Raw genomic sequence first — 25,239 nt, 5'->3', positions numbered from 1 at the left:
CAAAGTCTACGAGGCGTGGCGATCAGCGAGAGAGGCGAAGGCACGGCGTTGTTGTCGTCGTCGTCGCAAAGTCCTAAGCAAGCAGGCCAAATGGATTCTCAAGTCCGTATGAAAAGACATACGGAGTAAAGATTCTCCGCTGCTGACTAAGGCACCGTAGCGTAGCTTGTCAGCCATCCGGCTAGCAATATGAGCGTCCTATCACCGTTCTAAAAGATCTTGATCTCTAACTCCCGCTCTCCACCTCGCCAGTGTATGTCCCTGTACCTTCGCGGGACTCTATGGTAAATATCTAATCACATCATAGTATAATGGAGCTTCGAAGAGTCGCCGACGCGCTGCTGCTGGCGCAGGCGTCCACTTTGGCAGCATTTCTCTCGCCCGCAGCGAATTCCCGACGGACAAACACAGCGCAATTGGTCTTCCGCGGATCTTCAAACCGGCCGGTACAGCGAGGGTTCTCGAGCACAATTCAGAACAAAGCTCTCAAACCAAGTGTCACGACTTCTGCCGCTCCACCGCTTCCATCTGAAGCCTCAAGACCTGAATCCGATCCTTCGGCGCCAGACCCAAATCTCGAAGCTACGGCCAACACCCTATGGCCAAGCAGACCCCAACAACTTACCGGGTACTCTGATCGAGAACTATCGCGATTCAACAAGGGGGGGAACAGTGCCAGTGATCTCCTCGCAACTTTGAATGAAGTGCGGCCATCCTCCAGCCCGGACATGAAATACATTAATCCGTTTTCCAAAACGCTAAGTGGGATGAGCTTGACATCTGATATCGGTAGTCTGGGTAATATCCCTAAGGCGGCTCGCAAGCCGATCAAGTTGAGCCCGAGCACTGGACGCAGTAAGGTCATTGGGGGTGGAGGAGTTGACATTGCGACTGGGTTCCGACTGGTAGAGATGAGCTGCGCGAGAAACAAAGTCAAGTCTGATTTCATGAGACAAAGGTTCCATGAGAGAGGAGGGATGAAGAGGAAGAGGCTACGGAGAGAGAGGTGGAGGACGAGGTTCATGGAGGGATTTAAGGCAACGATTGCAAGGGTCAAACAGTTGAAGAATCAAGGATGGTAGAGATTTCAAAGGATGAGGGATTAATGCTGCACATTGTACAATCTATAGAAAGAACGGCATTGTAAGTGCAGGGAGCATGGATGCCTATTCACATTGTACATTCATCATTTTCTTGCCTGTTGCGTTTTCCGGCTCTAGGAGATGTCAGACCTTCTCCTCAGCACTTCGTACCATTGTAAACTTTGAGATTCGACTTATCCAAGAAACTTGTTGGGTAACAATATCTTGGTCAAAAAATGTTCTTCTCGCCAGGCTGCGTGACGCTTTAGATATAGATGTTCCTTCCGTATTTGTCTTTATCCTTTCTATATAGTCTATCTTGTCATCCACTTCACGCATCTACCTTCTATTATCGAGCAGTCCCAGGTTCCTGGCTGCTTTTACTCCTGCTTACCTCTGCAGTTCTCACCCAAACTATCCAGCCAGCCAAGCTATCCTGCAGGATAATCTACGGAAGCGAAGATTATTTTCGAAGTTATCAATACTTCGCAGTCAGTGCGCGACATCTTGAGAGCTGCGGGCTTAACCAGTAGTCAAACGATATATGGTTTTCTGGTTTCTAATATCGAAAAGATAAACTTTCTACGTATGACAACAGAAAGATTGTGAAAGGCGTTCTGGGGAAGAGCCCATTGGTGATCGATCACTTATTGGGTTCTCCTGCGTACGCCGTAAGGTTTGTTTGGACAGGAATATCAAAGTTAGTGAGATACTATTCGTGCGGGCGAGCATCTGTCCCCATGTCGAAAACCATCCTAACGTGGAGTCAAATGTACGCTTAGTCGACCATTCAGAGCGTTGGGGTGCATATGGACGGAGATGCTCACTGCACGAGTAGCTAAGAATCGTAATATTTCGTACTATCTATGCCAGTGGACGGGTCCTCGGATACAAAACATTGCCAGCTGAGATTATGATATATAATTTCTGGTAGGGAGACTTGCCATGCGCAGCACCAAGACCAAGGTATACAAAAAAGCTGGTCAATTCTGGTCTGTTCTTTTTTCCTCCCTTCTTTTGACTCTTTTTTTTTTTTTTTTTTTGGCTACGAGGGGGCTGAGGGCAGAAGAAGCAAAGATTTCTTGGAGCCCAGCCTTGTTCTTTCGTCTGAGGACAAATATTTTATTCCATATCTATAGATGCCAGTCAGGTTCTTGAGGCTGAGAATTACACCGACACATAGTTGCCAGCCAGTATATATCCTTCATCGAAAAGGTGCTGTTTACTACCCGAGGGTCAAGTGACCACACGAAGTGTAATTCTTATAGGGTTGGAAATCCTCCGGGTTGTATTAGACCACCTCGGCATTTTCTCCATTCATATAAAAAACAAAGCAATTGATAGATTGGTGTTAACTCCAGCTAGAAGTTGCCGATACAGAGGTATTGATGGCGGAAGACTGCGTGATATATCTACCTAGAGGTAGAGGTAGCGAGCGAGTCTATGAGCTAGAACAAACGGAGAAGGTCACGACCGGAGCGTTCCTTCCTCATGAGCAATCTCCCAACTTGCATCACTCAGGCCAAGACCCAGCAAATATAGCGCGCATATCTGAACAAGAGTAAGTACACACACACTCTCTCTCCATTACCTACTTACCATCAACCGCAACAGCTCCGACTCCTAAGAAGTGTTCATCGGTCCTTGCGACTGTCTGGACCGCCCGTACCAGTGCCAGTGCCCACGTCGCCTTCGCTATCACTATCTGGTATCTACCAAAAGGAGCGCCGACCTGTCAGAGAGCTTGAATTTCCGGGAGTAAGAGCCTCGAGCCGCTGAAATCCCAACTTCCCCAATTGCGTCTTTCCCATCTGCAAAGATCCGCCAGACCAAGCAGCAAATTTCAAGAGCTCCTTCCCGCCGTCGATGAACATCTCTAACAAAAGAAGCCCTAGCCACCGCAAGGCATCCAGAAGAAACGAGACGTGCAGTTTCGAAGATGCAGGCCAAACAAAGTAGAACGAACAAGCTGGGCAGACGACAGGGCCGCAAACCAACCCAGAAGTCAGCGGAACCTACGAGTACCGATAGGCAACGGAGACTTCTATTCCATCTTCTGCATGCCCCGGATCCGGACGGTCGTCTTCATCAAGGAGTCAAGATACATGCGCCTGTTTCTCATGGTTGTCCGTCATCTAATCAGCGCCCACTGTACCTATGAAATCCGAAGTTTACTCATATAGCCAGAACCACTAGATACAAGCTGAAGACCCGAACTGCCCGCAACATTCATTTCGTCCGTCGCTGCATCATAAAGGCGTTTCGATCGACGCTGTTTACGCTGCTGGACTTGTTGAAGCCACCGTAAACGGAGGCAGGTGCAAGTCCTCGGAAGGCGTCCGGCTGAGCCAATCACCCGTATAAACACCGGGACTAGTCACGATATGGTCGACGCGTTATTCGCCATTCCGAATGGGAGAAATTGCATAGCGTGGATGGAAGACATTCATTATGAGAACGTTTCTCCAGGCGATCCTAAAGAAGGCGACATTTTTCTTCTCCTACTATATCATATTTCCTCGCTCGTGTTACGCCTTAGGGCTCGACCAAAAAACGAAGAGAAGACTCTATGCTCCGGGCCCGGTCAATAGTGGCGAGGGATCGCAACCTCAAGTCGAAATATTGTTCTAGGGTTTGAAATCGAGGTGTGGCTGGTTGCGTAACACGAACTTCTACCCACCTCGTAAAGTCGAAGCTGATGATTTACCGGAGGTACCTCCGGGACGTCACCCCTTCCTTCACTGACAACCACAATGAAACGTATGTATCTCGCCGCGTATCCCGCAAATATTGCAGAATGTTACAACCTCAAGCCAGCCGGAACAACACGGTTGGATGAATATCACCAGGCAGCAGTGGGTAGCTAATGAAACCCCCTCCCCCTCCCTTCTTTCGAACCGGGTCCACGCAACCAGCGCTTGGCTCGACTCTCGAATGGATAACTGGGAGGAATCCTGCCAGAAGTATGACTGTTAATAGTTGGTATAGATGTTTGTGCTCAATAGAGCTGTTATATTTGAGGGGCAGATAGTCATTCCATCAGGAGAAAAACACCGGCCCAATTTCCATCATAAGAATAGTCCGCACTGGGGACACGTCAGGTTGCAACATCGCCTACTAGAAGCAACCTCTTTCAACACATTCTTTCCAAAAGCCAACAAGGAAAACTCTACGTGGAGCGGAATGGTCGGCCAGCCAGGCTAGTGTTGGGGGCTAATTTGTATTGAGCAAGTTGCGAATCTGCATCAGACTCTGCGCACCTCTCTCCTCTGCAGATGGAACCCGCAGTCTTCGAGCACCAGTTGTCGATTCACGAAATCCATAAATATGCCCCAGAGACGACCACTCAGAAGAAAATGATGGACTATATCTCTGATGCGTCTCGAAATTTGGTTGCACATACGTGGATCTGCCACATGCCCCCAAGAAATCATCAATTCGATAGACTTGCTGGGGCGGCTTGGGCGACTGCATGAGCTCGGTCAAATTCCGAGGGAGGAGGATAGCGCACTCGTTTGCAGACCGCCTCAACATTTCCTGGAGCGGACCAGCAATGGGGAATCCCACGCGAGATTCCACGAGAAGCTCCATGCCAAATTGTACGGCCTCGGCTCCATCTTTACTACCCCCTGCAGCTCCTCCGGGGAAAAACCGGGCGATAACGTCTGTCAGCTGCAGAGCTGCAAGTATCTGAAGCACTGGCTGATATCGAAAAGTGTACTGGGCACGATAGTACCTGTCGAGTAACATCAAACCTTCTTGGGCGCATGTCCATATGGTCTCCTCCACCAGTGATGACGGAAATCCCTTAAAGTCCAGTAATGGCCTGAGCAACTGCACGACTGCTGTGGTGTGAATGATCCTAATCTGTCAGCCGGCCCTGGAATTGGAGCGCCGCAAGCTTACAGCAGATAAAGCACATGAGGCAGTACTGGACGATCTTGCCCTTCGATGTTTCCGATCTCGTCTGGTAACCCTTCTCGCCACTTTTTAAGTCTCTCGTACTGGTGTAGGAATTGCTTCGCAGATATGTGGATGTCTCGCCGAGTATAGATCATCAACGCAATATCCTGCAGAATTGCATTCAACTTCGACTTCTCCCTGTTTGTGGTTGCTAGTAGGCTCGGCCAAGCCTCCGGCTGCTGTTTGGCATAGCGATAGATGTACCATTTCGCAATATCCTGATTGGCATCATTCGCTTCTACGCCATCGTATGCTGCCAAATCGATGATCGGTGGTGCTTGGAAGGTCATTTGGGCCCATTCACTACATTCATTAGAGAAGATGGTCAGCCGAGCGCTGTTTCTACTCACATGTTCAGGTTTCGAATCCCACGCACGGTGTCTTTCCAAGAGTCCCCAAAGCCGTCGGTGTCCTGGAACGCGACCGCAGGTAAATACTCGGTCGCTGTCTTCAGGTAGGACACAGCGCGCAATGCATGGCCACGGGCGCAGTCTACCAGATACATCACAGCGAAGGCTTGTATCGACGTGAGCCTGCAGTCACTGGGGTCGAGAGTTGCGCGAACAGCATCACTAAATTCCACGCCGAGTTGCTCATAGTCAACTTCGTCTCCGTCTGCCGCAGTGTGCAAGTGGCAGGCCATTGCACAGATTGCGTTCACGAGCACGGGCGAGCAAAAGTTGTCCAGCCATCTTTGGTAGCTCTCGACGAAACGTGGTTCACTGAACAGCGTGTGTACTGGGTGCACCCAGGCAAAGTAGAGCTGGAATAGGTGGTCAAGAATTGCTGTGTTGGATGTAACAGTCGTCCAGTTGTTGGCTGGGACGCCAGTCATTTCGTGGTCAGACGCATCGAGCAAAGAAAGATGCGAGTCCCTGGGCGACAGCGTCTCGAATTCGCCCATGGGGGAGCGGCCCAGCCATTCGACGATACTGTCGTATGTCTCGCCACGCTTCAGTCGGTCGAGGATCTCTGGCACCTTCTCGTCGGTGGATAAAGCTTGCAGAATCTGTTCGGTCATATGGTCCTTGGCCCTAAGCTCCTTGATCTGCTTGACCAGCTCCTCTTTCGCGTGCTTGATGTGGACTTCGTAGATGCATTCCGAGGTCTCGACCCGCGTCGCGCACCTCTTGCATGGCTTCTTGCCATCACACTGGAGGAGGTCAGCTACGAGAATCCTGGCCCAGCCTTGGCCAATGGGAAATTCCTGATATGGACGCAGGGGACGGGTGGGATTGGCAATGGGTACTGACCTTTGCTCGCGCCTTCTTGCAATTGAGACAGGCATTGCGAGTCACTGATTCGGGAACTCGTCGCCGTTTGGAGGAGGAGGTACTGCTGGCATCAGGTGTGTCTTTGTCGCCACGGGGACGACGTGGGTCAGATCCCGTACTTTCGGACGTAGACTGGCTTGGGTTACCAGTCGAAGGACTGTTCTCCCCAAACGAGGGGCGAATTTTGCGAAAGTTGGACATACTCGGTCGATTGTCGCACATCAGTCACACAGGCAATATTTTGCTGCTTGCTATTCAGGTCATTTAGTCCTCAAGCTGCTGGGCGTCTTTCGGCAGGTGGTGGGCAATATTTGGCCGGCAACTTGGTCTTGATGACGAGAAGAGGGAGGTGTGTGATTGTTGGCAGACCTGACGATGTGTAGACTCACGAACGCCATGAGTGCATCTGAACGTATCGAGTGGGCTTCCTGACTGGAGCTGAATGAGCAAACATGCGGTAATGCGGGTAGTGCTTCACGGAGGACTCTCCTTCGCGGTCTTACTCGGCCACCACTTTCAGGTGACCCTCAGCAACCTGTTTTAGGAGTATTTATTGGACGGCAAGATGAGACGCATTCAACTACTCGCTCCAGAGAGATGAACAGCGACGACGAGGCGCATCGGTACTCGGGATTATATGTGGCAGGGCCAGAGACATCGAGAACCATCGGAGAATTCAGATCGCGTCAAGGAAGCATCTAGACGCCGGAGTAGATGTAACCGCACGGATTCGATTGCAATGTACATGAGGAGATATGGAGGGGCTCTCGGCCTCGAATCTGACGGCTGTGCGGCGGTGGCTGCACCAGAATCTCATCTGACGATCCTGAAGGCGGATTCGGGGCTTGGACGATGTCTCTGTTTATTTGCCCCCGCTGGCTGTCAGTTTCCGACCTAGGCAGACCACCAGACAGCCACAAACAGGTTATCTGGTGTGAATTCCGAGTTTTATATGGGTCCAGCAGTCGCAGGCCAAAGAAAAATTGTTAACCAGCTGGGTGAAGGGCGGAAAGTTAATCGCCTGTCATCGAAATTCCTTTGGTGCCTGACTATACAACATCCTTGTGGCCGGCATACAGGAGAAAGGCTAAGGTGGACCCTGAATCTATTCGACATCTTCACGTCCATAGAATTATTGGCGGAGGACCTGGCGTTTGTTTCTGTTTTTGACCACAAACGCGCGGGTGATGGCGATGTGATCCATCGGTTGAGATTGCGACTTCCCACTTGGCTGCTAGTGTCATTCTTACCTCTCCTCTACAAGTCCACCAGCCGCAGCTACGATAGCCAGGAACGCGATGAGAGATGATGGGAACGGCCGTTTCGTCAACAAGCATCTTCTCTTCTCTTGCTGCTGGGAGTAAAGCTTCGACCTCGACCCTCAGTAATACTTCCCCGGCCGTCCGCCGCATCATCGGGGCTTGACGTTCGGGAGACACTACCCACCGTCGGCACAAGTGCTCCGACACGGGTAGTTTGTCACATACGCATTGACGGGTGACTCTGGTGGAGCCGGTCTTCCCATCCGATATCAAGATGCGGAGTTCTGACCGGCTCCGCCGATGCAGAATCTCGCAATCAAGATGCTAGGACGAAGATCCCCAGGCATAGTGCCACCAAAGAAGAAGTCGACTTTCGTGTACGCGTCTTCAATCTAGCGCTCTCTTTGACATCGCATCACACTTTTTTTTCCTGCTTCTCTGCGATTTTTCGGCATCACGGGCGTACAGTGCATACTCCGCGAAGTCCGGCAAGCGAGCCCTGTCTTTATTAGATGTCGAAGTACCTGCCTAAATTTCTTATTTCCGCAGAATCCTGGAATTAATATAGCAATATCAAGGAACGCTGCATTGCTTTGCATCGCCCCCGACTCAAGTCCTGACGTTGAAGACAGCCAATCGTAAGCGAGGCTGCTTTTGGCCGGCTTTTACATCCGGGCCATTCAGCAAGAGAGAAGGATGTCAACATCGGATATCGCTTGCACCCTGCCCCTTTTTAAGCGGATGGCTCCATATATTGCTCGATCTCTGTCTCTTCCAAGGCCGCTTATTGACATGCTAGTCGGCTATTCCTTGACCCGAGCGGGGGTAGGCGGGAGGAGGGGGGGAACGCCGGACAACCCCAAAATTCTCTCTCTACCGGACTGTACTCTACCGTACTGGGTAAGTATGGGAGCAGCCGTGAAGCAGCAGTCGGCTAGCTACTAGCTAGTAGCTAGCCAGCCTAGCGACCCTGCGCCTGGCGTACGCCAACTCTAAATCGGGTGGTGACACCTGATCGGGCTAATGTACTCCTAGTCTCCTACTTAAGTAAATCCGATGGACCGGTCGGGAGACGATGTTGGGAGCAAAGCCCAGTTTGCACCGCTAGCCTCGATCAAGCTCGTGGGGTCTCTGGCACTGACTCTCTGCTATATCCGTACGGGAAGTAAGCTGATGCCAAGTCTGGCTTCGAGCTATCTGAAACTATCTACATGTTCATGGCGAGAGAGTCAGTTGGGAGAGTTGGTTGGTCTCGCCTTAGACACCGCCATCACCGATTCACCATCACGACCATCAACACCGCACCGTCTGATCTGAATCAAGGATCTGAATCCCCAGTAAGCATCGAGACGCGGTCCGAGCTTTTCTTTAACTATACTGACTCAGACACTGACCGGACTAGTTAGTACGTGCAGTACTAGTGAGTACTCTAGAAAGACCCTTTCAAGAAGAGCCAAAAGAAGGAAGGATAAAACTTACTCCGTAAGCAGCGCACGATGATCCGTGGGCACTGATTTAAGGTTCCCTGGGTCTATTAAGTACTACGTAGTATCAGCGGATTATTGCTGGTTTTCATAAGTACGGAGTAGACTTTAAGGTTGTTGAGTACTGTACCGGTAAATCCCCCCACCCACCTCCCTCCCTTGATTCGACCTCGATTCGAGGGTACGATCCAGTTTATCTCCACAATCTTGTAAGCGACCAGCTCTTTACACTACAGTGGACCAGCTTTTTACAGAAAGGGGGAATGTATCGTCAAAATTACTGTGTAGGCTAAAACAAGGTCTGACTGATTGACTGCAGAGGATCCTTCTAGAAACCAAGTTCCAACGAATCGGGTGGCCATAAATCCTCGCCGAAGTCAGGTTTCACCTTTAAATCGAAGGGGAGAGGGTGGTAGTGTGTGGCGTCAAAACCGCGGCGGTGTGTGGCTGAAAGGGGATCTTCGTCTGTTCTTTTCAACGTACAGGAGAACTGGCCGATCGGTGGATAGGAATCCTTGAGAACCAGAGTAGGAGTTATCCGGCTTTCGAAGTTCCGGCCGTATAAATATGTATGTATGTGTATATATATACAAATGTAAGTGAGAGCCGGCAGTGGGTGCGTCCTGTTTTGTTTTGCTTTGCTTGATAAAGCGATGGAATAGGCAGGAGAAGAACGAAATGTGAGAATTCGCCTCATCCGTATCCGTATACGGTACCTACTCTACCTCACTGTATAAATCTCCGCATCTTTGCTTCGCTTCCAGGGAAATTTACGCTTCAGGAACGAATGAGGGGGTTTTTTTTTATTAGAGGGTTCTTTTGGACATGCATATATGTAAGGCAAGACAAGAACAAGACAAGGCAAGGCAAGGCGCTATATCCGCCTTATCTATATATTATATCTCCATCATCGTCATAATGATTTTTTTTCTTTTCTTCAAAAAGTCTTGTTGTCAGCCCAGCAACCTAATCAGCTAGTCAGCCTAAATAAGACAGAATAGGAAGTAAGGTGGGTAAGTAAGTGTCTATATACAGTTTATTGTGTTCTGTATGCATTGAGGTGTTGAATCATGGAACTATCGATAATATCATCTGTGGAATGCTCGGTTTGAACTTTAGATGAGGAATGTATGTTGTGTGTTGAATATTGTATATTGTATATTGTCGTGTGGTAAATAAGGTAGGGTTATAATACTGGAAAACTGCAAGGGGCATTGCAAGTCTGCTTTTGCATAATAGTTAAGAGCCACATCCACTTCGATAGCTCAGTTGATCGATCGCTAGCTGTCATTTAAGCAAGTTTTGTATATGCAACTCATAGTTTTCTTAATCGAAAAGCCGACGGGACGCCAGGCCGCTATCGTCAGGTGCGGAGAGTAGTAGTAGTAGTAGTAGTAGTAGTAGTAGTAGTAGTATTCGTTTAACGTCCGCGGGTCGCTTAAGGCGAGTCCTGTGACCTCCCTAGGGGTATATGGACGTGCAGCTAGTCCCTAAATACATAAGAACACAAGACGCATATAGCGTAAGAGCAGATCTGGAGTGAATAGTTCAAGTACAGCGTTATTTCCTCCTGTTGAAACGGTGTGTAAGGAATAAGTCAAGCAAGCAAGCAAGCACATGTTACAAAGTATGGACCGAAGTCGTTGTCAATTGCAGAAGCATGCTACGTGGTAGTAGCTGAGTTCGTGACAGAGCACCCAGGCTCGTCAGGTGCGGAGATGCATCTCGGTCTGGTAGTTACTTGATTAGTCAGTAAAACTAGCTATAATATGCTTAATTAAACAGCGATAACAAGTCATCGCTGACTAGTAATCCAAGCACTCCGGAAATAGCAGCGGATTCCCTACGTCAGCAAAGTGCTATCGGGCAAATAATGCCGTGTAAGAGTAACCGGTACGTAGTAATATAAAGCCGTCGGTTAAGCGCCTCAACCGGCCTGCTTTAAGAGGTGTATCGTACGGTGAATAGGATTATAATACTAGATATAATACTAGAAAACTGTAATGTGCGTTGCGGGTCCACAATATATACTATATATTACACATTGTATATTATATATTATAGATTGTATATTGTATATTGTATATTATATATTATATTCTTAGCTTGAGTGGCTAGCTGGCAAGCGCCTTTAGGACCTCCTATAAGGTACGGCGACGTGCTAAGTACTACGTAAGAGAATCATATGTTAAGATATTATATAATCGAAATTAGAAATTACGTTAAAGAAAAGCTCGTAGGTCTTTAATCCCGCGGTATCGCATACATAACCTTTGTTACTTTGAAAAGGCATTTTAAGTTAATATAGCGCAGCTATTATCGATTATGCTTTTCCTCGACGGATAAGATCGATCGCAGAAAGAATATTTCTTCGCCGAAAGAAAAACCTAAAAAGCAAGTTATAGCGTAGATAACGTATATCGGTGTCGATTATCGAGATAATTCGAAGCCGGACCGAAGTCAGCTTAGTAGCCTTTTCGAAAGCGCAATATCGTAGATCGTTCTGAACCCTTTTTCCTCTTTCTCACCCCGTTCCTTCTTAATCGCAAATCCTTTCAATATTTTCAATCGGTATGCCCGTCAAGTGTAGATCGTAGTCGGCGTCATAATCGAAGTGAGTAAAAGGGTCGTTCAGATCGCCGGTAAAGGAAAATCTTTTTTTAAAAGGCCACTTTAATTCGATGTCGGCTCTCTAACCTCTTTCTGCGGCAGGAAAGAGAGCTGAAGGTTCGCAGGGGGCACCTTGTACAGGTAAAGAAACGTAGCCCTCCCTGGGGGACGGGGAGGGGTTTCGAAAAAGGCGGAAAAAAAAAAAAAACTACGTCGTGTATGCTGTTGGAATTTGGGGAGCTGGGAAGTGGCATGGGATGGGGATGGGATGGCATGATTTTCTCGATAATACGAAGTAGTTCATGTGATGTTCTCAAGGCTGTGTGCATGTGGCTTAGTAGTGGTTTCTCCGACTACTATTGGCTCTGCGCTCTGCGCTCTGTGTGCTGCCGATGCGGTGCGTGGAATTTGCGGATTCAATATTGTGAAAGAGGACTCGGAATGCCATTTTATTTGCTCTTGTCTGGATGATTTGATTCATATTGATTAGAACTGGATGGAGGCTTCTTGGGTTGGGTTGATCATGATGATTGGAGTCAAGAAAGACTTGGGGTTGCTTTCATGCTCTCGGAAGGCATGATATATCTACAGACTGACAGGCTGAGAAACGTCAGTGATGAGGTCGACCTACGGGATAAACCAGTATATCGCTGGACCCTGGATGCAAGCTACGAAGGAGAGGCATGAGGAAAATAGCGGAATCCTATTCCATTCCATTCCATTCCATTCCGTTCACCATCGCCAGCCATTCCACGCCATGCCACGCTTTCCGCTTTTCAAGACAACAGCCTTTCAATCTTCCGCCCCCATAGCACCACCCGCCCATCAACACCCCTCCAGAAGACATCCGCCGCCCATACGCACAGCACCCCACACACGCAGCTCGTCACGGCAAAGGCGTGGCTGTACGTCTCCGTGCCACGCGGCCCCATGTCCGGGCGCGCCTGCGTCTCCATCAGCGCCCCGAAGCCGTTATCCTTCCACGTCTGCACGCCAACCTGGCCGGTCCAGCGCTCCTGCAGGCCGGTGCCCAGCGTGAACAGGACCAGGCCGTGGGTGATGTACAGGGAGTAGGAGATGCTGCCCAGGTACTGGGCCAGGCTGCTGGTGAAGGGCCGCTGGCAGGCGCGGGAGTTGGCGAGCGCGAGGAGGAGAAGCGGCGCCGAGAGGGCGTGCCAGTAGTGCTCGCGGCCGAGGAAGAGGGAGTCCCAGAGCGGGGGCGTCCAGGGGAGGAGGGGCGCGTGGTAGGGGCCTGGGGTCGGGGACTCGCCTGGGTAGGAGAGGATGTAGAGGGAGAGGAGGAGGACGGTGAGATTGAGGATCGAGATGAAGGGTTTGGGGGAGCTGGGGATTGGAGAGCTGACGTGTTGTTGGGCTGCGAGGAGGAGTTTGCTTGAGATGCGGGATAGCGGGCGGTGTTCTTGTTGATGTTGTTGTTGTTGATGTTGTTGATGTTGTTGGCTCTCGCGTCTCGGCAAAGGCAACTGGGACGGAAAGGGGAGACTGTCCTGCCAAACATCGGCCCATCTTCCCCAACTCGCCCTTCTTACTTCATCGCATATCTCGACTTCAACCTCAACTTCAACGCCCGCTTCCTCGTGGGATTCTCCCTCCTCGAGAATCAAACTCCACTCGGCAATAACCACCCCCGTCAAGAACAACCACACATCCCACCGTCCACTGACTAAACCCCACGCACCCACCCCCACCAGTAGCCCCATCCTCACAAGCGGCATCGCACCGCTCAGCCCTAGCACACCCAAGAAGACAGCCATACTCCCGTAGAACTCCAGCGGGATCGTCCACAAATGCCCATTGTACCGCGAGATCTTGAGATGATTCGGATTCAACTCCCTGAACGGGAACACCAATTCCGCAAAATCCGACCACCAGTCTCGGAGCTGGAGGGAGAGGGTCGGGAAGTGAGCAGGGACGACTTCGTTGCGGAGCGGCGTCGGCGTGAAGGCGTCCAGATAAGCCAGGATGGCTGCAATGAAGGTCCCAGCCACCACCGGCACGAATAGTCTGATGCCTCGTCGGAGGAGGGAGCTCCCCATCACAGCGAGAACATTGCCTCTTGCGCGCTCGGCTGAATCTCCCGGATCGATCCTGGCGACCAGTCCGGATTTAATCGCGCGGTGGTGACGGATGAGTTTCAGTGGTTTGTAGGATAGAGCAAAGCCTGAAATGACGAAGAAGATCGCCACGGCTGCCCTGCCTGAGTAGAGCAGTCTGATGATCGGTAACTGCCACAGGGAGTCGGAGTTGGTGGGCGGGAAGGGCGCGTGCTGGGAGAGGGTGGGCGTGGAGTGGTAGCCGAGACGGAGGTGGTAATACCAGTTCGTAACGTGGTGGGAGATGAGGACCGTGCAGGCAGCGAAGCCGCGGAGGCCGTCGACTGATAGGGTGTGCGTGTTAGAGCTTCAATCACTGATACAGAGAGGGAGATGAAGAGAGAGGATGGCAAGAAGGGAGAAGGGAGAAGGAGGACGTACGCCATGCTGTCCGCGAGAGGGGTTTGCGAGGTTTGGGGGAGGTGGAAAAGAATGAGGGGAGTAGAGAGCATAACACGGGCAGTAATGACCTCTCCAAGAGCGTTAGAATTGGTAGCTTGTGCCATCTCGAACGTCTGCTCCTTGCATTGCTGAGTGCCTCACGATGAGGCGATTGTAGAAGTGCGCTTCGTGATAAGAAAGGCGTCAGTGGTGAAACCGGCGGTGATTCGCGAAAGTATTTCTCGTAGGTATCGCGTGTCGGGAAACATGGCGAGACGACGACAGGGGGCAAGATCGAGGACGGAGGTGTGATTTTATGTGGTTGTATCGAGACTGATAAGTTCGAACCGCATATAGGTGTTGGGCGAGCGTGCCTGTGGTGTTCATCCTTCGGCTCCATGATGTATATAGTGCAGTTCTTGTATCAAAACCAATCAGGCAAGCCACGCGACAGGAAAAGCCATAATTACTATCAAATATTCATTAGCAATCGAGATCAAAGATAGAAAGATATGATGATGAGATGGTAACGGGTATAGATGGTGATGGCCACGGGCGGGTTGAGGTATCAAACGACTTGAGCGGCACCGCTGTTTCAACACAATCAGCAAGACCCTCAACATCTTCGACGTTTCATCTGAACAGTAGATTGATAGTTGAATTGCTTGGTCGGTTACATCGCTATTGATCGATAGCCAATTGTCTTCAACCGAGCTGTCGGGAGTAGCAGCTAGGTACAGGTGGTCGTGGGTAACGCGTGACTAGCCAAACCGCTATGACAACCGTGCCTATCTGTTTCCCAACCCGAGAATATTCTATAGACTAGAAGCAAAGGCAAAGAAAGGCAAAAGTAAGAAAAGAGAGGCAAAACATTCATATCAGGGAACAAAAAACAGATAACAGGAGAAGATGAAGATATTGGCAAGTAGGTAGATAGGTCAGTAGATAGAGAATCCCTCTCTCTCTCTCCCTTCTGCATTCGCCCTCCTTTGATTCGATCATCGTTCGTGTGATTCACTTAAGAACTAAGACTCCAGCGAATATTGACGCGGATCATAATCATGATTATAGTAAACGATAGCGATACGAATATCGATAACAGGGCAGCCTTGTTCGTAAAGAAAGGACAGAGATGAGCACACGTAACTCTTGCCAGATAGATAGATTAACATGACCCCATGTGCAGTTCACTTAAATCTTAATCTCAATTCAATTCAAACCAATCCAACTCATCTCGAGTCAAAAGACGCGATACGCAGCAGTAGAATAGCAAGTGAACAGACAAACAAACAAACAAATAAAGAAAAAAAGAAAAAAAAAAAGAAGTACAGCCCGGATATAGTCAGTCACTCGGGGGGTTTAAAGGACTTGAGTATGTTATTATACTCACAGTCTGTTTTGGTTGACTGCATAACATTTTACTCCAGCCATATTCATATGTAGGATTTCGTTTCATCTCACTTCTTCCTATGCCATCATTCATAATGGTCCAGTCCAGTCCAGTCCCGCCAAGTCCGTTTCGGCCCAAGACCGACCAAACGCCTGCGCCGGATAGTTCGAGGAGCCAGTCTCGAGAAAACACCACGCGGAAATGCAATGAAAGCCGAATTGAGGAACAAAAGCAAGCCCACCGATACAAGCAGAAATCCCCGCTTTCTCTTTCTCCAGGCACCCCCTTCCAATGCATGTCCTTCCCAGCCCTTTTGTACACGCCTCCCCTCCTCTAAGCCTTCCCCAGCCACCCAGCACTGACAAAAAAGTCAAAGATCCTCCCTCCCTTCTGGTTCTCTAGCCGACACAGCTCCCTCACCTGCTTCTTCTTCAGCAGCCCGTTCCCCTTTAGCGCCTCCTTCATCACGCTCTCCTTGATCACAAGGTACGGCTTCGGATGCAGCCTCGTCTTTTCGCAGAGATCGATCTCCTCTTCAGTGAGAAGGTGGATGTCGGGAACGTTTTCTTGGGAGAGAGAGAGTGGGGAGACGCCTGTTAGGGGCGGGACTTGGAATTTCTGCTTCGCGGGCGCAGAAGAGCCGTTTGCGTTGCCGTTGGTTAGGATTTTACTGTCTTTCGAGGAAGATTCTTTGCCAGAGGGTGATTTTGTTAGGGAGTCCTTAAGGCGGGTGGGTAGGTCGGGTGCGACTAATGCGGCTGCGCCAGACGGCTGCTCGACCACGGGAGGCGGCTTCGAGCGCTGGGAACTGGCGAAGCGTTCGCGGTCTAGGGAACCCATTGGTTGAGCCTTTTGTGCCCTTTGCAACTTTTCCATTTCGTATTTCTCGCCCTCGCGGAGAGTACCGATTTTCATGGCGCGCCAGTCTTGCAGTTGCAGTACTGCTTGTCGTAAATTGTGCTCTTCTACGAGGCCATTGCAGAAGTCTTGGAAATTCTCGCCAGTCATCAGTCGGGCGAAGGGCTTAGCTTTATTAAGTAGGTCTCTTTCTTCTTTGGTGCGTTTCTTTTCGGCCGCGGCGTTTTTGCGGTACTCGAGGAGGTTGTGCTCGAAGATTGCTTTCTTGCGCTCTGATCGTTGGGTGAGGCGAGTGTTATAAATATCCATTACTGTCAACTTCAAGTCCATTTCTGGGTCTAGCTCGCCAGTTTTGGGGTTGAGGCCGTCGCCAGGGTCGAATTGCATGAGTTGGACGGCTTCTTCTGCTTCATTCGCATATTCCGTCTCGAACTCTAATCGACCGGGCATGTATCCCTGGACTTCGTGACATGCCGGTACGCTGGCCGTAGGTTTCTTCTTTGGCATAGCAGGCGGTGCATTGCTCTGCGCTTCCTTCCTATCCTCGATCCTGCGCTTCTTCATCGCCTGGAACTCTTCTCTCGGCAACTCATTCTGCAGTTGCGTATTCTTTAGATCCGCCCTTACGGGCAAGGGGAAATTCGGACTCTCCAGGTATATCTTCGTATAATGTTCCCGCACCTCATCCTTGTTCCTGTAGCCTCCAATATGATCTGCCACGTCCGCCCAAGACCCTAGCCCATAGATCTCACACCCCTCCAGCAATAGTAGCTCCTCATCTGCACCCCATTCCTTATCGTATATCGGGACAGAATTCTGCTCAATCACGTTAAAAGGATGAGTCGCCGGCTGATGGTTGTTCGTCGATTCGCCCTTGGCAAAGCACTGGACACAGAGATCGTAATCATTGCACGCGCTATGAGCGCAACGTATTCGGACCTAGGCTTTGTTAATAAAGTAATGTCGAACAAGGCCAGAGTATACTGACGGTTGATGTTATATCGGCGCTGCAGACATCGCAGACATATTTGACTCCCCCTTCGCCGCCGCGCGCGGCAGTCTTCTTGCGAATGACCCCCATACTGGTTGATGGTGATGCGCCGGAGGGGCCAGCGGTGGCGACAGGGGCTCTGGTGGCTGCTCTTCCGCGCAGAAGCCTGCGTGAGCTTCTCTTCCCGTATCCCTTCCTCTCCTGCGGGCCCTTTCTTTGTGGTGATGGCTTATGTTGATGGTGGTGATGGTTTGATGTCGGACAGTGGCTTGGTGGTTGGTGGTTGGTGGTCGTGACGTGCCTTACGGAGATCAGGTCACTGTCAGGGATCACCCAGTCCGTTGATTAATAAGCAGTCGCAACATCCATTTCGTATCTCTACGTCTCTACTTCGTACGTGAATACAATACAGACTGACCCATACGAACAGAATTCAACTCGATTTTCGTCTCTCTTTTCATTTCTCTATCCGAACCTAAGACCTTCAAGCCAGATGCCACCTGGCTTACCGTAGCTCAGCGGCGTATTTTTAGAAGTCACGTGCTCCAACCGTGAACACCCCTCACCCCGCCGAGCAAAGACCCTGGTTGCTGAGCCATTACTTGAGACCAATACAACCTCAAACTCCCCTTTTGCCTCCTTTTAAACCCTCTCGACTCGATATTCAAACTCAGCCCTGACTTGACGATCTCTTTCCTTGCTGTCTTTCAACGAGAAGGGCTCCTCTAACCCACCAAACCTGATATCAAGCTCACTCACCCATACACCCATACACCCATTCACGTCCTTACCTACTTGCAGTGGTAAAGGCGCGGCGACAGAAGTCAGTTCTTTGGCGGGGCAAGATCCATTTGGAAACCAATTCACCAATAGACCACCCGACCACGGTTGCTGAGAGAGACGTTGCGATAAACACCAGCGTCCTGCATCATACTCTGCCGTCACTTACGATCATCTTGACCACCGCGCATTCTTCGTATCGTCGTCAACATGGCGCGGTTCCTCTCCAAGAGTTAGTATACAGGACAGAATGTCTCTATCCTTCCTACCCCACGCTTCAACGGCGACTTGTGACTCCCACATGGCGGGTCGCCCATCTCCAGTTGACGGCTTCAAGGATACCACCCGTACTGACGTGGTATACAGAGCTTAAAGAGACGCACTTGGGACCTCTCAACTCCTTCTCGCGTTCCCCATCTACATCTACAATTACAGGAGACTCCAAAGACGAGAAGGCCGGCTTGGCTAGCAGTGCGAGCAGCTCGAACCTCAATGACAATGGCATTGGTGAGTCGGTTGTGTTTTACAATCTGTTTGATGCTGATTCTGGAAGCTGCGTCGGAGGCCATAGCCACCCAACCGCCTGCTCAACCAAGGCCTGGTATCCTGATTGTTACGTTGCACGAAGGCCAAAACTTTTCACTGCCCGACCAATACAAGAACGTCATCAACACACATACTGCTGGTTCCTTGTCACAAGGAAATGGTTTTGGGGTAGCAGGATCAGTCAGACCAGGCTCATCACAACAAGCCGGCAGTGTTGCAGGATCATATGCCGGTAGCACGCGGCCACAGACTTCAGGGGGTGGATTCAGCAACGTGCCTACGAACCACGGCCGCATATCGTCCAAATACCTTCCCTATGCTCTCCTGGATTTTGATAAGCTGCAAGTGTTCGTTAATGCTGTGGCAGGATCTCCTGAGAACCCTCTATGGGCTGGAGACAACACACAATACAAGTTTGATGTCTCACGAGTGACGGAACTTGCTGTCCACCTCTACCTGCGCAACCCCAACGCCCCCCCAGGCTCTGGCCGCACCACAGATATCTTCCTGGGTGTAGCACGAATTAACCCAAGATTCGACGAAGCCCACAAGTATCTCGAGGACCCCAAGCTAAACAAGAAGGATAAGGAGAAAGCTTTCGCGGAATGGCAAGCAAAGGAGCAGAATCTGGGCCAATCAGGGCCTGAATGGTTGGATGTTCAGTACGGTACTGGAAAGATCAGAATCGGCGTCGAGTACATCGAGAACCGTTCACGATCGTTAAAAATCGAGGATTTCGATTTGCTCAAGGTGGTTGGAAAGGGTAGTTTTGGAAAAGTTATGCAGGTCAAGAAGAAGGATACCCAGCGAATTTACGCCCTGAAAACGATTCGAAAAGCCCACATCATTTCTAGATCCGAAGTCGCACATACCCTAGCTGAACGTTCAGTTCTCTCCCAGATCAACAATCCCTTCATCGTACCCCTGAAATTCACTTTTCAATCGCCAGAGAAGCTGTACTTCGTCCTAGCGTTCGTCAATGGAGGCGAGTTGTTCCACCATCTGCAGAAGGAGCAGCGATTCGATATCAACCGATCAAGATTCTACACCGCAGAGCTGCTGTGTGCTTTGGAGTGTTTGCATGGTTTCAACGTCATTTACCGTGACTTGAAGCCCGAGAACATTCTCTTGGACTACTCTGGTCACATCGCTCTCTGCGATTTCGGTCTTTGTAAGCTGGACATGAAAGACGAGGACCGTACCAACACCTTCTGCGGCACACCGGAATATTTGGCACCAGAATTGCTCTTGGGACAGGGGTATACCAAGACAGTCGATTGGTGGACTTTGGGTGTTTTGCTCTACGAGATGTTGACCGGTCTTCCGCCTTTCTACGATGAGAACACCAACGAGATGTATCGCAAGATCTTGTCTGAGCCATTGCACTTCCCCAGCGCCGAAGTTGTACCTCCATCGGCCAAGGACCTGCTCACTAAACTTCTCAACCGCAAGCCTGATCAGCGATTGGGTGCCAATGGTGCTGCTGAGATCAAAGCTCATCCCTTCTTCCACAGCATTGACTGGCGTAAGCTACTTCAGAGAAAGTACGAGCCTACTTTCAAGCCTAATGTGGTAAGATGTGATTTTCAGAATTTGTTTTCCATCTCGAGTATGTGGACGCGATGCTAAAAACGCTGTGTGATATTACAGAAAGACGGACTTGACACTGAGAACTTCGACAAGGAGTTCACCAACGAAGCGCCGGCAGACTCGTACGTTGAGGGCGCTGCTCTTACGGACGATCAACAAGCTCCTTTCCAGGGTTTCAGTTAGTAAGTGCACCCACCAGCTTGTGATTTTAAGCGATCAGCCGCTGACTTCCATCCCAGCAACCGCCCGGTCGCAGGTCTCAACGATGCAGGAGGTAGTCTTAGAGATCCCTCATTCCAAGGCAGCGTGCGGGATAGGTGATTTCCCCACTTCTACCGTTACGACGAATCACGTGATACCATCAACATGACGATTGCGATGAGGCGAGCTGTAGCAGCGGCAGCAGTGTTTTGGAGCGAGTTTGGTTCGGCAATGTACGCCTTCCGGGGTGGGCGTTGATGGGATTTCAAGACCTTTCTACGTGTGGAGAGGGAGGGTTAAGCTTACTCACTGAGGCTTGGATCGGCGTGGGTTTGAGGGCAGATGGGCGAGTGGTTGTGTGTATATGTGTGCATAGCTAGCTGCCATTGCCCGCTGGAGCCCCAACATTAGATTATACCTGCCTGCGTGCCTGCCTGCGTTCGTTCGTTCGTGATCCGAGAAAATCAGAATTCTTGGAGTGATTTGTTAGAATAGCTGCTTGCCACAACTTCTCATCACCTTGAAATCAATCAACAATGCCCGCTTTGAAGCCTAATCATGATCACCTTGATCAGTCATGATGGAACCAAGTCTGCAAAGCTTAATAGATTACTCAAGTGGTGTTCCTGGACCGTTCGTAAAGGATCTGCAGTATCCGTAGTTCCCTTCCTGAACATCCGGGCCAGACGAGGGGGGGACGAGGGGTTATCCGATCCGTAGTAGTCGGAGCTAGTAGTGGGGGTTGGAGTGTCGTCATAAGTACGGAAAGCGATTTTACCCGTCGACTCTTCTTAGTAAGCTTGATGAATTCCTGAACCTCCTCCACCTTTGCCCTTTCACTCAACCCCGAGGGAGATTTTCTTGACGAATCGCACGGAACAATCTCTCTTCGTAAGGAATACGAAGCAAACTCAATTGAACCTGAACCTGACTTAAAAAGGTGCGTGCTTCCTGTCCTGTCGGTGGTGGTGGAATGGGTGGGGCTCCCGGCGCGGCCGTTGACGGTGTAGGTGAGGATCGATAAGTATCGAACCCCGCTCTGGTGGTAAGACTTATATATATATATATATATATATATATATATATCACAGAGACAAAGTAACTTGCTGATGCGCTTCTTTGCAGATCGGATCATTAGACTCTTCAATCACATCTCACACTCTTCAATCACATCTCATACTCTTCAATCACATCACACACCCTTCAACCACAAACGGCATCACTCCCGGTGACGCAGATATCTACCCTCCGCGGTTCATTGAGATCTTATAGCAAAGCAAAGCTTTGCTCTGTTCTGCAAGCAACCCTTCTTGTCGAAGGATCCCTCCACAACACCAAGAATCACATCACCGATACATCAGCCCGTCAAAATGGTCGCTGCCACTGAACTCCCCTCCTGGGCCGTCCTCCAGGAACACCACAACACTGTGGGCAAGTCCTTCGTCCTGAAATCCGAATTCGCCAAGGACCCCTCCCGCTTCGAGAAGTTCTCCTTCAAGTTTCCCAATCCAGCCGACTCGACCGAGATCCTGTTCGACTTCTCCAAGAACTTCCTAACCGAGGAGACCCTCAAGCTGCTTGTGCAGGTTGCAAAAGATGCCAAGGTTGAGGAGCTGAGGGATGCCATGTTCAAAGGGGAAAAGATCAACAATACCGAGGGTCGCGCGGTATTGCATGCCGCCTTGAGGAATACGGGAGAGGAGAAGATATTTGTGGATGGTGAAGATGTGATGCCTGGCGTGAGGAAGGAGCTGGCGCATATGGAGACCTTTAGTGAGCAGATTCGCAGTGGGGAGTGGAAAGGATACACTGGAAAGCCGTTGACTACTATTATCAATATTGGCATTGGTGGCTCAGATCTGTAAGTCTATCATCTTCTCTGGTCCTTCTAACATCAAGGATATGTGTTGACATGATCTAGCGGCCCAGTCATGGTTACAGAAGCCCTCAAGTTCTACGGCGACCGCAAGCAAACCCTCCACTTCGTTTCCAACATCGACGGCACTCATATGGCCGAGGCCCTCCGCGATTCTAACCCCGAGACGACCCTCTTTCTCGTCGCCTCCAAGACCTTCACCACTGCCGAGACCGTCACGAACGCGAACTCGGCCAAGGAGTGGTTCTTGAAGGAGACCGACGGCAAGGGCGACATTGCCAAGCACTTTGTTGCTCTGTCGACTAATGAAAGCGAAGTCACCAAGTTCGGCATTGACGCCAAGAACATGTTTGGCTTTGAGAACTGGGTTGGTGGCCGCTACAGTGTGTGGTCGGCCATTGGACTCAGTGTGGCTATCCACATTGGGTACAAGAACTTCTATGAATTTTTACAGGGTGCTCATGCTATGGACAAGCATTTCAGAGAGACGCCTTTGGAGAAGAACATCCCGGTTATTGCTGGTCTGTTGAGTGTGTGGTACTCGGATTTCTACGGCGCTCAGACTCACTTGGTTTCTCCGTAAGTCTTCTGATGTTCTGACGGTTGAACGCTCGCTTACGCTGCATAGATTCGACCAATACCTCCACCGCTTTCCGGCCTACCTCCAACAACTCTCCATGGAATCCAACGGCAAAGCTGTCTCCCGCAGCACCAATGACTTCATCAAGTACACCACAGGCCCCATCCTCTTCGGCGAGCCTGCTACCAACGCCCAGCACTCCTTCTACCAACTCCTTCACCAAGGCACCAAGCTCATCCCTACCGACTTCATCCTCGCCGCCAACTCCCACAATCCCATCGACGCAAACAAGCACCAAAAGATGCTCGCCTCGAACTTCTTCGCGCAGGCCGAGGCCCTAATGGTCGGCAAAGACGAAGCCCAGCTCAAAGCCGAAGACACGGCCACGGCTCTCCTCAAACACAAGACTTTCCTAGGTAACAGGCCCACGACGAGCATCCTCGCCGATAAAATCACGCCGGCTACGCTGGGCGCGCTGATCGTCTATTATGAGCACCTGACCTTCACGGAGGGCGCGGTGTGGGACATTAACTCCTTCGACCAGTGGGGCGTTGAGCTGGGGAAGAGCTTGGCAAAGAAGATCCAAGGGGAGCTCGAGGAGGGGGCCGCGAAGGGGGAGCACGATGCGTCGACTGCGGGGCTGATTGCTGCGTTTAAGGCGAGGAGCTCGAAAATGTGAGGTCAAGCGAAGGAGCTGAGCGTAGGGGGGGGTAGTTGGTTTCAGGGAAAACTTCAAAAGTTGATGTGGTATGAAGGTGATGCAAAAAGGGTTGGAGTAGAAGTTGAATATATAAGTACCTAGACCTATTCACCTTTCCGTTAATTGATCGTAACTTTCCCTGTTAACAAATCTTGGTCCTAAAAGGTGTGTAATTGTAGTATACTTTGCATATTCGTACTGCCCAAAGGCTTGAGAATCATCAATTCGCTTCTTCTTTATCTAATCGATTTAACAATATGATTATTAGGATGAGAGAGCTTGACTTTGCAACTGCAAGCGGACAAGTAGCTGAATAAAGGTCTGCCCTTCCTTTCCTCCCCTGACAGTCCAGTCGGTCCTGGTCTCTGAGAGGTAAAAGCTACGGAGTCCATTGATCAGCACATTTTTTCGGCAGCTTTAAAGTCCTTTCCCTTATCGATCCGATTCGATTCGCGGCCCGTTAATCGTTTTAATCAAATTTATATATATATATATATATATTCATATTTTTTTTTAAAAAAAAAAAATTAGACTGAGTATGAGGTCTTTGTGTTGCTTATTAATTGAGAGGGGGGGGGTTTGAGGGGCGAGTGGTAGTCGGTCAGTCAGTCAGTTTGCCTTTAGCTTTGCGAGTTCTATTGATTATAACTCCCACGCTTGGACGGACACGTTCAGATACGTAGCCCGTGTTAGATATGGAAGTGTGTGAGTGTGGGGAGGGAGGGTGAGAGAGGAAGTTTGCCGGAGGGGGGCGTTCTCAGAGGAGAGGAGGACCGGACAGATAGCATGCATAGCATGCAGCGAGTCTGGCGATATTTGATGAGAGAAGACGATAAAAGACGATAGCCGATGAGGCGAGATGAACTTTTTCTTTTCTTTTCCCCCATCACGATAGCTGCTGATCTGGTCGGTCAATAGTAGGCTAGCTAGGTATTCGTTTCTCTGCTACGACTTCTCTTCTTGTGTGGCTATGGAGATTGGGGACCGAGTCTCCAGCTTCGGTTCCGATCACCGGGTTATGTATACTGTATGCACCTCGGCAGGATGCGCTCTTTCCCTGGTAGAGCATGGCAGGGCATGGTCTGGGCCATCTATCTGTCAAGATCTTACTAACCCAGCCCAACCCTGGTTTGATAGAACTTTGTTTACTTTTTACCTTTTTTTTTTTTACTGCGAGTGTAATCTTCTCCAAGCTTTCGTTCTGCCGGTTTCCAGCACAATTCCTCGCTCTGCTCAAGCCGTGTATGATCGGGCAACACCCCCAGGCCTCATCCAGATTATGTAAAACGCGCGTAAGTAGTAGACCTGCAGCTCCGTCGTATCCTTGGTGGGTCGAGCGAGGGTTACAACTGGGGATCTCGTCCAAGATGATGGATTTGTTCGTTAGTAGATTCAAGCGTCTGGGTCAAGCTCTCTTCTAGGCCTATACGGAATCGATATCATACCTTTTCTCTGAAAAGAAAAAAAAAGGAAGAAGAAAATGCCAGGCATTTAAATGGTACTCGTTAGTTCCAGTAAATATATTTATATATATTTGAATAGAATCCGATCTAGCGC

The 25,239-nt window shown here is 50.0% G+C and overlaps 6 protein-coding genes across 6 annotated transcripts; 3 read left to right on the top strand and 3 right to left on the bottom strand.

Moving 5' to 3' along the window:
* Positions 1-311: 311 nt before the first annotated feature.
* On the top strand, positions 312-1,082 carry L3040_001794 (uncharacterized protein; the record flags this gene model as incomplete). The annotated part of the gene is made up of 1 exon (XM_066156897.1): positions 312-1,082. The coding sequence occupies one exon, from the start codon at positions 312-314 to the stop codon at positions 1,080-1,082; it is 771 nt and encodes a 256-aa protein (XP_066012903.1).
* A 3,213-nt stretch (positions 1,083-4,295) lies between these two features.
* L3040_001793 (uncharacterized protein) lies at positions 4,296-6,520 on the bottom strand (the record flags this gene model as incomplete). Its single annotated transcript, XM_066156896.1, has 4 exons — positions 4,296-4,944; positions 4,989-5,348; positions 5,396-6,198; positions 6,299-6,520. The coding sequence occupies 4 exons, from the start codon at positions 6,518-6,520 to the stop codon at positions 4,296-4,298; spliced, it is 2,034 nt and encodes a 677-aa protein (XP_066012902.1).
* Positions 6,521-12,451: 5,931 nt separating this feature from the next.
* L3040_001792 (uncharacterized protein) lies at positions 12,452-14,295 on the bottom strand (the record flags this gene model as incomplete). Its single annotated transcript, XM_066156895.1, has 3 exons — positions 12,452-14,073; positions 14,171-14,176; positions 14,247-14,295. 3 exons carry the CDS (start codon positions 14,293-14,295, stop codon positions 12,452-12,454), a joined length of 1,677 nt encoding a protein of 558 aa, XP_066012901.1.
* Positions 14,296-15,893: 1,598 nt separating this feature from the next.
* Positions 15,894-17,499, bottom strand: L3040_001791 (uncharacterized protein; the record flags this gene model as incomplete). The annotated part of the gene is made up of 2 exons (XM_007294466.2): positions 15,894-17,357; positions 17,407-17,499. The coding sequence occupies 2 exons, from the start codon at positions 17,497-17,499 to the stop codon at positions 15,894-15,896; spliced, it is 1,557 nt and encodes a 518-aa protein (XP_007294528.1).
* Positions 17,500-18,399: 900 nt separating this feature from the next.
* On the top strand, positions 18,400-20,646 carry L3040_001790 (uncharacterized protein; the record flags this gene model as incomplete). The annotated part of the gene is made up of 5 exons (XM_007294465.2): positions 18,400-18,421; positions 18,556-18,696; positions 18,743-20,307; positions 20,386-20,507; positions 20,565-20,646. 5 exons carry the CDS (start codon positions 18,400-18,402, stop codon positions 20,644-20,646), a joined length of 1,932 nt encoding a protein of 643 aa, XP_007294527.1.
* Positions 20,647-21,896: 1,250 nt separating this feature from the next.
* Positions 21,897-23,661, top strand: L3040_001789 (uncharacterized protein; the record flags this gene model as incomplete). The annotated part of the gene is made up of 3 exons (XM_007294464.2): positions 21,897-22,387; positions 22,448-22,981; positions 23,031-23,661. The coding sequence occupies 3 exons, from the start codon at positions 21,897-21,899 to the stop codon at positions 23,659-23,661; spliced, it is 1,656 nt and encodes a 551-aa protein (XP_007294526.1).
* Between the last annotated feature and the right edge of the window lie 1,578 nt (positions 23,662-25,239).

The sequence above is a fragment of the Drepanopeziza brunnea genome, assembly GCF_022702325.1.
Source record: "Drepanopeziza brunnea f. sp. 'multigermtubi' strain 214-2 chromosome Unknown ctg2, whole genome shotgun sequence".
NCBI classification, from domain to species: domain Eukaryota; kingdom Fungi; phylum Ascomycota; class Leotiomycetes; order Helotiales; family Drepanopezizaceae; genus Drepanopeziza; species Drepanopeziza brunnea.
Note: the sequence above shows the minus strand (reverse complement) of the source record. Positions and strands in the feature narration are given on the sequence as shown.